The sequence below is a fragment of the Phascolarctos cinereus genome, unplaced genomic scaffold, assembly GCF_003287225.1.
Source record: "Phascolarctos cinereus isolate Bilbo 61053 unplaced genomic scaffold, phaCin_HiC Scaffold_2;HRSCAF=192, whole genome shotgun sequence".
In the NCBI taxonomy this organism is placed as follows: Eukaryota; Metazoa; Chordata; class Mammalia; order Diprotodontia; family Phascolarctidae; genus Phascolarctos; species Phascolarctos cinereus.
The window spans coordinates 344876326-344894031 of record NW_027555625.1 but is presented as its reverse complement, the minus strand read 5'-3'; the positions used below and the strand labels follow the sequence as shown (position 1 = coordinate 344894031).

Here is a 17706-nt window from a genome sequence, read left to right as displayed (position 1 = left end):
GCTTTTAGAGTCTAGGATTCTGCTACCAGAAACTCACTAAAGTAGTGAGGGACCCAGGTGCATCTGCAGAAGAGTGAAGGACCCAGGGTATTCTGAGGAAATTGTGGATCTAGGGCTCTCCCTAGGGGAATAAAGAATGTGATATTTATCCCTTGAAGAACTAAGGATTAAAGAGTGATGCAGGGGAGCAAGGGACCTAGGGATGATCCCAGGGGACTGCATGACCCAGAATCTTCCTCAAGAAGTAGAGGACCCAGGATTGTTCTCAGCTAGGAATGTTCACTTCATAAATAAACCACACCGTAACTCCACTCTCACATTTTGATCCAGGTGAGACTAGGTTATGATGAGCATAAGAGAAGCCTTTGAGACAATCACAGATTCATAGCATTTCACACTGGGAGTTACTTTAGAGATCAGATGAGATTTGAGCTTTTTTTAGAATCATTCAAAGAAACTATTGGCTTGTCTACTATTAGTATTCCTTTTGCGAGGTGCAATAGTAACGTGAAGCCCTGAGGAATGGCTTTGGCTTTCTGTACCCCTCATCTGGACTCCAGTGTCTATCTTCTTTTCAATCCTTTGCTGAAACGTTACCAACATATTTTAGCATGGTTCAAAATGGAGCCAGTTTTAACTGCTTTAAATGTGAAAGTTGGAAATGTAATGTCTGAGCATTTAAACATAATCGGTCCTTAGAGATCAACAAGTCCATACTCTTGACCCCAAACTCTAATTTTAAAGGAGGAAACTGAGGCCTAGAGAGAGGAAGTGACTTTCCTAAGGTCGCATAAGAAGTAAGTACCTAAGGTTTGGATTTGAACCTAGGTCCAGACTCCAAATCCAGTGTTTTTTCCTTTGTTTCATTGATGGTACATAGATAGCCGAAGCACTAACTTTCTACCAGTAAGAATTTTGCTTTTAATGATGTTTTCAACTAATCCATGGATGCAATTTTAGTGTTGCATTACAGAACTCCAGCTTTACTCTCTTAATATAACTTCCTCTCAGATACACAAACATTCAAAATATGGTAAATGTTTTGCCATTATTATATGTGCGAATATGCAAAGGATCTATGATTTTTGTGTGTACAGGTAACTCCTTGACTGGAAACTTCCTCCATCAATAGATTATGACCTGTCCATGACTTAGTAGATTTATTAAGGAGTTGATTGAGACACATAGAAGTTAAGTAATTTGTCAGGGTCACACAGATAGTAAGTCTCAAAGGTGGGATTTGAACTTAAGTCTTCCTGACTTTAAGCCCAGTATTCTATCCATTATACCACACTGCCCCTATATAATTATAATAGCTCAAAGAAAAAAAAAACAAAGCAAAACCTCTCTGTTACACAATTGGGATATGTTTTAAATATATATTTTTTATTACTTTTCCTTTTGTCTTAGAAAGAATATGAAAACTGCATGCAACTCTATTTCAGACATTTAAATAGTATATGATAACTTCATAATGTAATACATGATACTGAAAGAACATGATACACAGTTTGCCTAGAGTATATTTACAAAGGGAAAGGTAGTTTTGTTACTTTATTTTAAAAAAAGAGACAGAACTGTACTATTATCCATGGAAGCGTTACATTCACAATGACAAGAGATTGTGTGTGTATTTCTGGTACAGGGGGTCACATTCTTTGTATGTATATATATTTGTGTGCCTGTGTGCACGTGCATATATATATATACATATATATATGTATATATATGTATATATATACATATATATGTATATATATACATATATATATGTAACAGTTCCTTGAAGGATTTTTACTAAGAAAGCGAGCAAACCTATTGTTCTTGAAGCATAAAATACTTGAGATCAGAGCAGTATACCTTTCATATCACCATACGATGGGAGACGAATCTAGCATCCTCCTTAGATATGAATTTAGTTTGGGATTATTCCCCACTTCTAATATGTGTAAAAATTAACTGGGGGCATTAAGTACATTTCCCTGGCAATCAGCTTTTATTTCAGTAAAGAATATATGTACAAGAGTGATGCTCATTCAGTTCTGCCAGCTGTGTGGACCCATATTACATAGACACACAACAACACATTATTATGGCAGGGTACTTTGTAAGCTGTGTGCCTTCTCCCCTCTGTAGAAAGTCACTATGAAATCAGAAGTGTAAATCTTCCTAGGGCTACAATTAACAGAGCACTACACTATGGAATACCACCACATAGATTATTTGTTCAGCTAATGAGCTTATAAAGCTCAGTTGCAATCATAGTGATGGATGAATGAATACAAAACAGCACTTTTAAAAAATGAAAGACATGGATTTTCACAAATTCAGTAAAAAGCAGACAATTGTGAGCTATGAAATGCAAGAGACAGGACACTTGGAAGCCTTTTGCAAATAGCTATAAAATGTAAAAACTGACCGTTGGTAAAAAGTGCTTTTTGTAACAATATATAATTTGTATCTTATGTCTGTGAGAAAGAAACGTTTTTCTGTAGAGTCCTTTGATCAAGTCTTCCAAAAATTTCTGACTTTTTCATTAGGATATTCTTGTCTTACTCTTCATAGACCCTGGAAAGGAAAAACAGGTATAGGTCTCTCAATGCACTGACTTTGACCATTAGATGGAATATGGCAAAGCCCCACAAGTACTCAAGGGGTGGTTTCTGTTACAGGACAGTGACAGATGCTGCTTCAGGAATGGGTTCTTTCTTTTCTTTCCTAGTGTTCAAATAGCCTAGTCTTCTTTCTGATGCATGAGGTATGGCTTGTAAAAGATTGTTGTTCCAACAAACATGCTAGAACTTTGACCTGAAAGACACCTTTGAAGCCAAAGTGTCTAGCATAGTCTTAGCACAAGTAGACACTTAATAAATGCTTGCTAGCAGATCGATTAATTAATTAGCCTTATAGATTATCTAGTCCAAATTCCCCCTCCTCCCATTTTACAGAACAGGAACCTGAGGTCTAGAGAGGGAAAAGGACTTACCTAAATGAATGTTGTCCTTTTCAGAGTAGTTCCCTTGGGAACCTAGACACATATTTTAATGGTGCTACAGCAAACTGCTCAGGCTCAAGGCTCAAAGAGCCATCATACCTGGTGACACATTTTTTTTTGAATTGCATTAATGGGGTAAATCTTCCTCCTTTGAGAGTAAATTGGATTATTGGAAGGAGACAAGTTGCACGAATAAGATGTGTGAGGAACCTAGGAAACCGTGGTTTGAATCACAGATGAGGTGGGTCTAGTTCCACTACTAAGGCAGTGCAATTGGGGTTGTGCCCCAGGGCATCACAATACAAAGGGAGTAAAATTTTAACACATGCATTGTTTTAGAAACTACTGAATTTATCTAGTTAGCAAGAATAATTCATTCAAATAGGAGCTCCCATAACAGGTAGGCATTTTAGTAATGACCATCTGTGAGCCCACTATATTAACTATCTTCTCCCACTCAACTGAATTTATCTTAATTACTGTTTGATTCTGGAGTCCTGCTTGCTCAGGATCCGAATTGCTAGTTATAGCTGTTAGTGGGCCTACATTGAGGCCCGTATGATATGAAGACAGTAAATAGGCTCTAGAGGCCAGATCCCAGAGGGGAGTTAATATATGCCAAGCAGTGTCAATACCACAGGAAGAAGTGTGTAGTCATCCATGGAGTTGGCTCTGAAGATGACAACACTCATGTGGAGGGCTGAGTTCTGGTCTGTTTGTTAGAGATTTAGTCACGTGATTTTAGAGTCAGACCTCAAGAATAATCTAGGACCAAAGTGAGATGGGACTTCTTCCATAGCCCTAAATAGTTGCTGCAATTGGGGCAAAATGAAATGTAGCAACCCCAGAATTACTAGTGGTGTAGGAGGTTATTACCTATAGGGATGGTGAAGAAAAGTGCTCTCAACCCTGAGAATTCTTTTGAAAGAAAGAAAGAAAGAAACAAAAAAACCAAAAAGCTACAGGTTTTAGAAACTGGTAAAAATTTACAACAAAGTGGGTTTGATGGCAAGAAAATATCTAGAGGTGAAAATAATTTTAGTATTCAAATAATCTCATTTGTCTGGAAAGCTTTATTGATCTGTCTTGGAATATTTTGAAAAATCTTGACTGCCTTTTCCTTTTCCTTCTAATGAAGTGTCCTGCTTAATGGTGAGAGAAAGAGAGAGGCAAAGACAGAGACAGAGAGACTGAGAGAAAGAGAGACAGAAAATAGGACAGAGAGAAGATACACCAAATACTCTGGTAGTATTTTGAAAGTTGTAGGTTTGAGGTGTTTTTCTTCATGGAGGAAGGAACCCCCCCCCAACATTTATTAAGCATCTATTATGTGCCAGGCACTATGCTAAACACTTTCACAATTATTATCTCATTTGATCCTCTCTACCACACTGGGAGGTATGTGTTATATTATCCTCATTTTGCAGTAGAGGAAACTGAGACAAAGAGAGGTCAAGTGAACTTATCGAGGGTCACGCAGCTAGTAAGTATCTGAGTCTGTATTGGAACTCAGGCCTTCCTGACCATACATTCACATCTCTGTTTCCTCAAAACTATGTGTGTATGTGTACAGATACACATCTCTATTTATAACATATGTACATGCATGTATATAATGCACTTATATACAGGTGTGCACATACATGTGTATATGCATTTATGCATTGTGTACATATGACACATATGTACACATGTATTTATATGTATACACACAATTCCTATCCTTATTGACCTGCCCATAGGATCACATGATTGCATTGATTATATACTTAAGGCTGGAAAGGATCATAGTCCAACTCTCCCATTTTACTGCTGAGGAAACTAAGGTCCAAAGAGGTTATAGGAGACTTGCCTGTGGTTACACAGGCAGTGAGTGTCAGGACTGGGATTTGAACCAAGGCCTTCTGACTTTGAGCCCAAGAACCATTCTATGGTGCCACACTGTATAAAGGAAATGACTAATTTCTTATCTTGGTGAGTAGCTATTAAGCAATACTTTCAATGTATTAATTTTTTGAGGATTCTTGGTCATCAGTCAATCAGTAGTCCTGGAATATTTCTGCGTGCCTGCCACAGGCCTTAGGAGCACCATCTTCTCTTCCTTTTACTGCTTTGGTCCCAGTTGACATATCACAAGATTAGAACCAGCACAATGCTGTTCAGAAAGTCCTACACTGAAGGTTGACAGACCTGGGTTCTGCACACTCCAGGTAATTTAACAAATGAATTGAATTGAATTAATGAGATATTTGAGAGCCTGCATGGTCTAGCTGGCCATCAGAATCAGAAAGACCTGAGTTCAAGTAACCCTGCTGATAAATACTGGTTAGGTGATCTTGGGTGAATCACTGTACCTCTCAATTTTCCCAGGTGACTTTCTCACACTATAAGTTGCTGCCATGCATGGAGATTTTCCTCACTAAGAGTTACCATCATCAATGATATCACAAGTCTGGGTTACCCTCCCTTCCCCTAATGAAATCTTTGACCCAGATGGTTAGGGAGGGAGGAACATGGGGGGAAACGTTACTGAAGGCTTCAAAGCAATCAGAAACATTCTCAGCAGTCCCTGCAGGTGACAGATAGGCTGAGCTTTTTCGTTTTGGATGTGAGAATTGAGAGGAGTACAAACCATTTTCAAGACTTTCACTGGCCTAGGTAAGGAAAAGCCCAGAAAAGAAAGCTTTATTCCCATCAGATTTCCAGAAAATAAAGTCTTACTGTCAGTTTTTGCTATTTTGAGCTAATGCAGACTGGGCAGTTTTGAGGGAGAATATGTAGGCCCAGGTATTGACATCGTGCTCAAGGCTCTGTCTTTGGGAATGACCTTCTGTGTATAATGGGAGTACTTGGGGCAGCCAATCCCTTAGAATTTATTCTGAGGAATAAGCCTCGGGCCTCTGGACCTCTGTTGCAGGTGGGGGCATAGTTGAGCATCTAATGCTCCTCTGGGGCAGTTTCATGCAGGTGGCTGAGTATAAAGGGCTCCAATGTGCAAAGGAATATTTGTTCCACATGTGTTTAGTACACCTCCTTCTTCCCTCTTTTCTGCTTCTCAGCTCTGGACTGTCCTCTGCCATAGATGAAGAAGACCCATGTGGGATGACTTGTGGTTAAGTGCTGGAAAGGCACTTAACCCTTCTGTCTCAGTTTCCTCATTTGCAAAATGGGAATACTAATACTTGTTACACGTACTTCACAGGGTTGCTGTGAGTCTCAAATGGAGCAATGTATATTAAGTGCTACACACATGTCAGTTACCTACTTCTGCCATGAACAATAGCATTGTTGTCACTTCTCCTGATTTCCAAAATCTCAACTTTACAGGTCACAGAATAATGGATTGTCAGAATTAGAAGGAATCCACGATGTGCTGAGTACAGTTCAAAGACTTTCCCTGGCATTTAAGGTTCTCTGTAACCTACCATCACCTTATCTTTTCAGCCTTATTTCATATTACTCTCTTCTACACACTCTCTGCTCCAGTCAAACTGGATCTGTCTTCATTTTCCAGCCTCTGTGCATGGTTTGTTATACCCGCGTGTCTGTTGAATCCTACTTCAGACCTGAATTAAGTCACTTAGCTGCTATGAATCTGTTTTCTCATCTATGAAAGGGGGAAAGCATCCGTCACACCTCTCAGTTGCTATGGGGATCAATAACATATTTAAAATACATTGCTGATGCTGAAGTACTCTCTTAATTCGAGCAATTGTTATCTCCTATGAATCATTTAAATACAACTCCAATGCCACCTCTTCTAGTGAAGACCTTTCCCCAGTGAAGATTTTACATAGCACTTTGTCCTGCAACTTTCTAATGAGCTTATGTATGTAATTTTATTTTTTGAGTATTATTCTACTAGCCTGTGACTTCCAGGAAAGCAGACTCCATTTAATTTAAATTTTATATCTTCCCCAGAACATAGCCTAGTTCAAGTGTTTAAAAAAATTCAACGCGATGAATGAATCATCTAGTCCAATTCGTTCATTTTACAGAAGTGGAAAACCGAGGCCAAGATTCACCCAGGATCACTGAGCTCTTTAAATGCAAAACTACTCTTTCCCCTACACAGGACTCCTACTTGAAACTCACCTGCGTTTCTCATTCCACGCGTTGTACCACTTGATGAATCTCTTTGTGCTCTGGAGTTTGGGATGTAGGCAGTGTTCTTGTCCTCGGTACCGTGACATGCTCTTCGTAGTGATGCTGTAATAGAGTTTGGAAAAGCAGCCTGGGTGAGAAGTTACTCCTTTCCACGCCCACCCACCTCCGCACCTGCCCGAGGCGGGTGAGGTCAGCCCTCTGGGGAATTTGCTGCATAATGAGAGTTCGTTCATTAGAATGTGTGAGCCCTCTACCAGCTATTGTCCTGCCTTTAGTGGAGTAGGAGAGGAAATAGGCAAAGCTTTGCAGTGGGCAGGAGGAGGCTCTCCCTTCTAGCACAGTAAAGGGGCATTGTGGGAACAGCAAATACATGTGGAGGGGAAAGTTCGGCTCTGCATCTCCAAGACTTTAAAAAGTTTCAGTGAAGTCCGAAATTGTTCTGTGAACCATTTTGACTGTAGAATTTTTATTTCACCTTGCAGAAAGTATATAGTAGATGAACTTTTTAATGTGGAATAGTCTATTTGCTGGGTGAACTGGCTTTCTGACGAGCTTTGTGGCAGCAAGGGTTTAGCTCTAACTTGTAAACTTTGCAAGTCTCAATAGAATCAGCCTGTAATGTAAGCAAGCCCTTTCTCCCCCATCTCCTTTATGCTCTCCTCTCCAGAAGCCTTTTGCCTGTGGCAGGTCCATAAATGTGAATATGCTACTTTGCAGGAAAGTCTTCAGCCAAAATAGTGGAAGGGACCTAATAGACCATCTAGTCCAAGATGACATTAGGTAATACTCCTTGTGGTCTTCTCCCTCATGCTTCCTATCTAAACCCATTCAGAACTCATACCCTCACTCTTTTTCTCTCAACATCAACAATGCCTTACTTAGTATCCAACTGAAAGGCTTGGGGAAAGCCATAAAAGCTAAATAATGCTGAGGCTGGGTGGGAATTTTTGCAGGACTCCAGATTATTCATCTCTAACCGGACGAGGTTTGACTAGTCACCCAGTAAAGCTATAACATTCCATGGCTTTAGGTCCTAAGGGGAATCTCTGTCCTTGGCAGTGACAAGCAGCAAAGAGCTGGTCATACACGGGTGGGATGAACTTCAAGGAAATCTGGTAGTGTTTATGAAAATTCAGACTGGTAGAAGAGAAAGGATTGAGAAATTATGCATATTAAAAATGACTTTTTGCTCCTTCAGGAGAGTCCTACTGGGAACCCTAGGGTTCATTAAGCAAGGAGCACCCTGAAACATTTAAGACAGGGCTCAATTTATAGCAATCAATTTACCCACATTTTTTCAGTGCTGACTCTTCTGCTGAAATGGAGAAATGTCTGCATTAGGAGGTATCAAGGCAGCAGAAATCATAACGGTAATCATTAGCTTCATAAAATGAGTCTTATGGGCTATCTTGCCTAAGATTCTGCTTCAGCTGGAGGCCTTGAAGGAAGTTCCTTCAAATGTTGGATTTGTGACCAGGGACACCAATGTCTAGAGTTGTGGTGATAACTGCTTTATACTTTCGTATTTGAAGCTCAGATCTTCCAAACTGTATTCTCTGAGAAGTTCTTGGAGTTTATATTTGGCTTAGGGTCAACAGTGATATTCTTCAGTGTTTGAGGATAAGCAGAGGTGACATATTTGATTACGTTTCAAATTCTCCACCTGCTAACAGAGGAGGAGGAGCAGTTGCTTCGAAGTGATCATTGCTTGCTCCTGGGAAGAGGCATTCAGTTAGTTCCATCTGACTTCTGAGGAGCCAAGAAGGTTAATAGGATTATAGATTTAGAGCTGACAGGGATCTTAGAGGCCATTAAGTCTAACTTCCTCCTTTCAGAGCTGAGGAAACTGAGGCTAAAAGTGACTCAGTGACTTGTCCAAGGTCAGAAAGACAGTAAGTATCTGAGGCAGGATTTTACTCAAGTTATCCAGACTCCAAGTCTAGCCCTCTATCCATTGTGCTGCATAAGCTAACACAGGCTTAGGGGGTCCATACTACAGACTTGGATGAAAGTCTGTAATTCTAGAAAACTGGAGGTTCGGACTGGCACTGCAACTTGTATACCTACTAGCTAAGTTGCATCACTTTACTTCAGTTTCTGCAACAGTAAAATAGGGATATAATTAGCAACTGTAATATCTACTTCACTAGGTTTTCACTTACTAGGATAAAATTATACACTCATGTTTATACATATATAGGAATACACATATACATACACACATATAAATACATATGTTTTTATAGACATATAAGTACATATGCATGTATATGTATAGCCATAGCTGTGTAGGTATATACATAGGTGCCTATATGTGTATACATATATATTTGTGTGTATATATATGTATATGTTTAATATAAGAGGTAGCAAGAGTACAGTGGATAGAAAGCTGGCCTGGGAGCCAGGAAGATTTGTGTCCAAGTACCACCTCAGAAAGATACTGTTTGTGTGACCCTGGGAAAGTTACTTAAATTCTCAGTGCCCTAAACATCTCTCTAAGACAATGGGTTGCTAAGAAGGCCTATGTTAGTAGAAAGAGTTTGCTCATATCAGTGAAATTACAGGTCTAGGCACTATCCTGATTTTATATATACACATATATATGTAAATGTATATACAGGCATGCAGGCATGCATGTTTGCATGCGTATGTATATGCTTTGTAGACTGCAAAGCACGATAAAAATGTCAGCTGTGATTATTTTTAATATTTGAATAGATTATAAACATGAGGCATTGCTTTTTCTATATTCACAGCATCACCCTGTGTTAAAGTTATATCTTGCCACCTAAGACTAGGTGTTCTAGAAGTCAGTGCTAAGCTCATACGGTAAATAAGTGTGTTTCCCAGAATGTTTTGCATGGAATGAAATTTGTTTTGGTGGATTCTGGGAGTGTGCTCCAGCAGGGAAACTCTATTCCAGTGCGTGAGCTCCTCAAGGACAGGGATTGTTTTGTTTTGTTTTGGTCCTTGCACTCCCAGTATCTAGTACAGTATTTGGTATTTAGTACGAATCTGATGTATGGTTGTTTAATTTGATTAAAATGGAAAAGCTTTCAGCAGTTAGAAAACTGTCCCTTGTTCTGATTGGAATTCACGCATTGTTCTTTGGGTTGGCTATGTGCAATGTGCAGGATGCGCAGCAGAGCTCAAAGATTATCGGCCTTACACCTGGGTTAGGGGGAGGAAATGAAGAACAGACAGCGATCATAGGCTTATGTGATGATAACAGAGCTAGACAAGACCTTAGCTATCATCCACTCCAACTCCCTAATTTTACAGATGAGAAGACCGAGGTCTAGAGAAGCAGAGTGACTTTCTCTAAGTCACCAAGTTCGCATACAGCAGAGCTAGGATTTGAACCCATGTTCTTTGACTCAAATGTGGTGCTCCTTTTATTATACCACAGAGATAATTTTTTTGTCTATACTTGCAGAGCCTCAGCCCCAAGTTGGTGCCTAAACTAATTCCCACTGACCTGGGAACTCATCTGAATGAATTAGGATCCTGAAACACACAATCAGGTGTGGTAGGGAAATAAGAATTAGACACACTGCCATAGGCTTTCTGCCTTCACGTCAATCAATTAAATATTTATCGAACATCTGCTGAGTGCTCCACACTGTGCTCAGAGCTTAGGGTACAGAGAGAAATACGATAGAAGGTATCTGCCATTAGCAAGCTCACGGCTTGGGGCAACGAGACTATCTCACATGAAGCAGCAATAGACTACCCAAGGCAGAACACGGCAAATGGAGCAAGTGCTGCAGGAGCAAGCTGAGAGAAAGAGGGCCATGCGGGTTGTGGAGATCAGGAAAATGTTGGCTGGATTTGGAATCAAGAGACCTGAACTTGAATCCTAGCTCTTACGCTTAGTCACTTTATGATCCTAGGCAAGCCTCATCCCCTTCCGTTCTGGGAAGTAAAAGGATTGCTAAGGTTTAAAGTGGCAGCTAGGTGGAGCAGTGGATAGAGTGGCAGGCTTAGGGTCAGGAAGACCTGAGTTCAAATCCAGCATTGGACGCTTATTAGCTGTGTGACCCTTCACAAGTCACTTAACCCTGTTTGCCTCAGTTTCCTCATCTGTAAAATGAACTGGAGAAGGAACTGGCAAACTGCTCCAGTGTATTTGTCCAGAAAATCTCAAATGGAGCCGCAAAGAGTAGGACGCAACTGAAGTAACTAAACAACAACAACAATAACAAAGGTGCAGTTCTAAATTCAACGATCTTAAAAGTTTGTACAGGTGGGGAGAATATTCCAGGCAAGTGGAAACAACATGAACAAAGAGAGTAAGTAAGCACAAGGTTTTTTTTTTTTTAAAGGCAATTGGGGTTAAGTCATTTGTTCAGAGTTATACAGCTAGTAAGTGTTATGTACCTGAGGTCGGATTTGAACTCAGGTCCTCCTGACTCTAGGGCCGGTGCTCTATCCACTGTGCCACCTAGCTGCCCCACAAGTTTTGTTTAGGGGACAGTGATCAGCCTATGCTGGTTGGGGTAAAGGGTCTGTGAAAAGGAATGTCAGGAGACAAAGTTGGGCCAGCAGGTAGAGGACCAATTATAGTAGTGGGACTAAAGGGACAGACCCCAACAATTTCCTAGACACAAATACTATGAATAAATAGTGAGTCCTGTCATGAAACAAAAACTATTCTGCATAGTTTCATCCATTCCGTTGAGAGTGTCGGTGCTCATGAGCAAATTGCTTTCTTCCTTGTTAGCACTTTTATATTCTCTAGCTGTCTCTTTTGTATTTATCTTGTGTCCCCACCCAAAGTTCACATCCCGGGTCAGGGACCTGGACTTTCGCTCTTACTCCTTTTTGGTACTATGCATTTTGGTAGCTGATGACATCAGATGCAGAGAACGTTATGAGAAGACTCAGAAAAGGAGCTACTGTTTCTTTCATCTGAAGTCAGCCTTACCTCTCTTGTAATTTCTTGTGGACAGGGACCATGAGTACAGGACTTTAGGCTAGAGGACCTGGCTTTAAGTGAGGAATAGAGCTGGACAGGATTTAGAGCAGGACAGGACCTTAGGCATCACCTAGTTTATATCCTTCATTTTTCTCATGAGGAAAACGAGTCTTGGAGACTGCTTTGCCCAAGGTCACTCAGCTAGTAAGTAGCAGAGCTGGATTAAGTCAAATTTCTGTGACTCCACATCCAGAAATCTTTGCACTCCAGCATGCTGTCCTAGCTCTGCCAGCTGTGTGACTCTGGGGCAATTTTCTTTGACTCTCTAAGAGTCATCTGTAAAATGAGGGGGTTGGATACAATGATCTCTAGACTCTGGTATTCTGCAATCCTGTAATTTCTTATGCTATTCAAGCGCCTAGTACGGTATCAGGTACCCAGAAATAAATACCTGTTGCATTTCTTTCTTGGCCCATAATCCTAGGAATGGAAGGATTTCTATACCCTTGCTGCCTGTTTCCAAGTTTTAGTTGGAGAAGCAGCATAGAAAGTTGGAATCTGGACTTGTGTTAGAAGATCCAGATTTGAATACTGGCTCAGTTACACTTAACTTCTCTGAGACTCAGTTTCCTCATCTGCAACTATAACAAAATTTGCACTGTTCTCATCAGAAAACTTGTTTCGAGGAAGCTTTCAACTTCAAGAAGCTGTTGGTGCCTTTGATTATGACCTCTATGACTTTGGGACTGGCCTGTAAGAGAGGCTGTTGCCAAACAATCCATTATCCAATCCATTTATCCATTAAAGGTGGTCCCATGACAAGTCTTCCTAGACATAGTCTGGTGCTTGGAGGACAGACGCACAGCCAACTATTACTGGCCTATCCTTGAAACCAGCATGGCAGGGCATGCTGGAGCTGGAGCTGCATTGGTATAACCTCGGAGGACCCAGGGTTACCTCCAGGATCAAAGGAAGACTTTCATCCTGAGCATTAGAGCCCTTCACAGCCCTGAGATTTGAAATCATGCAGGTTTGGAAGAACTCAATTCTCCTTAAAAGAAATGTTTTTGTAAACTGTACTTATTCCCTTTCAGATTTGGGGCACTAGCCCCAAGAGTGACCTGGAAAGGTATAACTAGACTTGCACTCGGTTCTTGTAGCCTTTCCTGGAGAGTTCTATTTTAAGAGGCCACAACTTATTATCAACCATGCTACAATGCCCTTGACTCTCCTCTGATGTGAAGTGCACATACTTCATCTCCCTCCCTGAATCTCTTCGAGGTGCAATGAGGCATGTGAAAGTCAGCTTGCTGCCACCCAAACCTAATTAACTGGAATGGTAAGGGAATGTGTGAGAGTGCAAACTGGTCACTTAAATTTTTTGATTCACTCAGGCTTAGCCAGGAAACTTCTTTGCATCGAAAATATCTCTAGACCTATATCTGATTGCATACCATTTTGGGGAGGGAAGCAGGGAGGGAGGGAAAGAAAATTTTAAACTCAAAAGCTTATGGAGGTAAATGTTGAAAACTAAAAATAAATTAATGAATAAAAATAATAATAAATAAGAAAATATCTCTAGAATTTATTTGATCTCTTTTTTGCCTATATAAGTTCTATTGAACATGATTCTTTGTTTAGGAGTTGCAGCTTTTTGTTTTTTATTGGGCTGCTGGGCTATTATTTAGATCAGCAATGATTTCTGTCAAGGCTATCACTAGACATTTGATTTTTTTTTAATGTTAATTCCTTAACATGATCTTATGTCACAATTATCAGTTAAAAGAAGAGTACAGGAAAATACAACAAAATGACCTGGGACCATCTCATCTCCCTCTAGAATCCAGCTCATTCACTCATTTCTCCATTCATTCATCACACATTTATTTAGGGACTACTCTGAGCAAGACATTGTTCATTGAGGGTTCTTTAATACTGAGATTCTATTACATCTAATGCCCCAACTTTTAGCTTCTGAAGTATGAGTGAAAACAGGAATTATGGTCTTTGGAAAGTGATGACTCAGAGAATCAAGTAAACTAATATTTCCATTGTATAGGTAGTAGCACTTACAAGACTCCACCTTAGGTCGAATCCTTGGTTTTTAATTTTATGCTACCAGATTTGAAGAAAGGAAGGTCTTATGTCCATTCCTCTTTCTCTCCAAGCTATTGAGTTCTTCAGTCTCAAGACAAAGCCCAGTTAGAAGCTTTTCTGGGCATCTTCTTTGGGCTGGTATAGGAGTAAAGAGAAGAGGGGTGGGGTTGGGGAGAAACAGCCTAAGCAGGGCGATTTTTGAATTTTCCCCAAACTCACTAACACATTTCAAGTCCCAGGTTGTGAATGTTGGCTGTAATGATCTCAGAAACCCTTTGGGGCCCATTAGGGACCTGGCTGAGCTGGACAGTGCCTATCCAGACTGGGAATAAAATAAGACCTGTTTCTGGGTTGAAAGAAGGGGTGACTGATCAGCAGCAAATATTTGAGTTCTACTTTGCCAAGGACTCCCTTCTTGGCCAAGAGTTGACTAATGGGGAAATAGTTGTTTTGGCCCCAAGTGGTTAATTTGAAAGAGAAGAGCAAGGAAACTTTGTGTTCTTTCAGTCTGCCCCAGTTTTTAAAATATTTTCAGCATTCTCAACATGCACGGAGACAACTCTATCGAATGTTATCCTGAGCAAGGGATTTTGCCACGGGAGTTACAGATGCATTCCTTAGAGAAGCACATATTTTGCAGCTGATTAGTAGAAACCATTCTAAAAGTAAATTTGAATCAGTTGTAGAAGATATTTTTGGATATTAAAGAAGTCTCTGTGAAGCATGGGAAGACTTATAGGATTAAATGCAAAGTGAAGTAAGCAGAATCAGGAAAATGATATACACAATGGTTATAACAATGGAAATGGGTGGTGGTGGTGGTGGTGGAAATAAGAATAAAAAGTATCCCTTGAAACTAAATGCTACACAATTCTAAAAATCAAACTTGGTCCCAAAGAAGAAAGCTTTTTTTGGGGTGGGGTGGTGGGGTAGGGGAAGAAAATATATTTCTTTTCTTCTCTCTACATTTTTTTCTTGTAGATTTGGGGCACTAAGGCTGGAGAACATCGAATAAACTGTCAGATTCTATTGATGGGCTTTTTGCTAAATTTTGAGCTCTTTCTTTCCTTTCCTCCCTTTTTTTCCTTCTCTCTCTCTCTCTCTCTCTCTCCCTCTCTCTCTCTCTCTCTCTGTGTCTCTCTCATTCTTTGTTAAAAAAATCACGCTCTGGGGAGAGGCGGGAGAATGATATATTTGGCAATAAAGGTGATATAAAGACAAGAACATCAATATTTTTAAAATGTCTGCATAAAGGAAACAAAAGTCTAAGAATGAATTGTCATATTTTCTTTTAATTCTCATTCCAATTGATTCAAACACAGAACCTACTTTTGGCTTCGAGAAAAATAAACTTGTTAGTCTTTTTATTGGGAACTTGTGTGTGTGTGTGTATGTGTGTGTGTGGTTCTCTACTTAAGAATCAAATATTTTAACTTGTTATCTTTCAAGGGCCCCATCCCATCTTCAGAAATATTGTCATAATTGTAGGTCCCTTAGAAAATGCAGTTTCTTTTAGCCTGGTGTTGTAGCTTGTTTGAAATGCTGGTGCTTAACACACTCGCCTACAGTTTGTGCTTGGACAAGAATGAAAAGGCATGGAAACATGCTCTTAACAGCGATTCCAGACACACATAGAGCTTGGGCATTGGGTTAGACAGAAATGAGGACAAGATAAAGTTGCAAAGGTGAGACTCACATAACCATCTTCTCTTCACAGTGCGGGTACTTTGGTTTCATTTCCAGCTTCTTGACATCACTGTATCTTATCTTTGGTCCTTTTCTTGAGCATTTGCATTTTGACCCTGAAGGAGATTGTCTGATAAGTGCGGAGTTCCTTACCTGCAGGGGCTTATATAGAGCAAGCAGCTCCATCACATCACGAAGTTCATGTTTGCAAGGAAAAGGATGAACATAGATTAGCCCACCTCGCTCCTCCTCCCCCTTTTTTCTTTCCCTTTCTTCCCCAGACTCACAGTCCAGAGATTGTCTCTGGAGCTCGGGAGAAATTAAGGTACAAAACTTGGTCAAAGTCACCCTTGGGAAGCCAACATTTAAATAACCTGAAATTCATATTTTCATTAAGCTTCCATATTTATTTAAACCCAAGAATGAAGGCAGAGTAAGCGGGGGAGTCCATTAGGGCGCACCGAATGTCCGTCCTCCCCATCCCCCTCCCTCCCCCAAACCCGGTTTCTTCCAGTAGATACAAACTCTCTCTCTCTCCAAAGCTCAGAGAGGGCCAGCCAGGACGTACGTGTGTGTGTGGTGTGGTGGTGGTGGGTGGTGGTGGTGTGTGTGTGTGTGTGTGTGTGTGTGTGTGTGTGTGTGTGTGTGTGTGTGTAGCCCAAACTGGGGGTCTTTTGGCTCGCTCGCCGGACTTACCCTCCACCCCGACGCAGCACAACACAAGGAGCAGCAGAAGCAACAGTCCTGTCAAGAGCTTCATGACCAGAGCTCAGGTGTCTCTAGGGAGCTGGGAAAATCTCGTTACCCGCTTGGCTTCTTGGTAGCCGCTTTTTCCGGAGCGCTCGGGCAGTCAGGTTTGGGGAGAGTTGCAGGTCTCTTGTGCTCCTGCGCCCTGGTCAGTTTCAGTTCCTGCGTATCTGCTCCGTGCGCTCTCGCTTGCTCTCAGTTCTCCAGAGCTCGGATCTCCTCCTCTTTTAAAACAGCTCCCGCTGCCCTCACAGCGAACTCATTAATATGCAGAACAACTCTGACTCACTGCAATTTCTCAACATAGTTGGGAGGGGGGGAAGAGGAGGGAGGAGACCTTCCCAGTCCCGTCTGATCACACAGACTGTTTGGGTCCAGAACACCAACTGCACCCGAATCGTATCATTTCTCAATCACCTTCTTCCTTTTCTTCCTTTTTTTTTTTTTGAGGGGGGAACCCTGGGGGGGGGAGGGGAGATCACAGCCTGGGGATGGAGGCTTAACTTCGTCGTTCTTTGGACATGTGTCAAAGTGACTGCTGAGGTGGGGCTTCTTACACTGTAGGTGCTGGAGGCTGTTTATACCTAACTACTTCTTTACAAGGCTCCGAAGTGGTTCTGTCAGTGAGGGTTCCAGGGGTCAGTGGACTGAACTGGGTTGCTTCCCACAATGGGAAGCTTGCAGGGTGGACAAATGCAGCTGTGGTGTGAGCGATCCAAGCCTGGCCTGGGGAAGAGGTGAGGCTTCACCTGTTGGGAAATGACTGGGACTTTAAAAATACTTAATTCCAGTTGACCCAGGCTATGAGTCAAGTGCTTAGTCAATCTAGGGGTGAATGAGGGAACGATCCCTCAAAATAGAGATTTGGCTACAGGCTGTAAAGAGTGGAAAGCTATCGTGGTACAGCGGGAAGGAACAGTGATTGGACCTGGTCTCAGGAGCTGTCTTTAAATGCTCTCTCTGCCTCTTTCTACCTGTGTGAAGTTACTTCATTTCTCTGTGTCTTAGTACCTCATCCATGAAAGGGGAAGTTTGGACTAAGTGACCCTTAAGGTCTCTTCCAGCCCTGAACAAACTTGTGCTTGGCTTTTTTTTTTAATTGAAGACTGACTTTTTGGCCAATTTACTTTTCTGGAGAGAAAACTCCTTTAAT

At 41.1% G+C, this 17706-nt stretch overlaps 1 protein-coding gene across 1 annotated transcript; it reads right to left on the bottom strand.

The window, feature by feature from the left end:
- Positions 1-1365: 1365 nt before the first annotated feature.
- CXCL14 (C-X-C motif chemokine ligand 14) lies at positions 1366-16805 on the bottom strand. Its single transcript, XM_020991401.2, has 4 exons — positions 16503-16805; positions 15817-15922; positions 7091-7204; positions 1366-2568 (listed from the first exon to the last, which is right to left on the bottom strand). The coding sequence occupies exons 1-4, from the start codon at positions 16564-16566 to the stop codon at positions 2553-2555; spliced, it is 300 nt and encodes a 99-aa protein (XP_020847060.1). The 5' UTR covers positions 16567-16805; the 3' UTR covers positions 1366-2552.
- Positions 16806-17706: the final 901 nt, after the last annotated feature.

Excerpts from the sequence above, each read along its gene's own strand:
- CXCL14 (XM_020991401.2), bottom strand. The coding sequence starts at position 16,566 with ATGAAGCTCTTGACAGGACTGTTGCTTCTGCTGCTCCTTGTGTTGTGC. Across the intron at positions 15,923-16,502 it reads GTGCTGCGTCGGGGTGGAGG|GGTCAAAATGCAAATGCTCA; the intron begins GTAAGTCCGGCG and ends AATCTCCTTCAG. Across the intron at positions 7,205-15,816 it reads TGTGAAGAGAAGATGGTTAT|CATCACTACGAAGAGCATGT; the intron begins GTGAGTCTCACC and ends ACTCTATTACAG.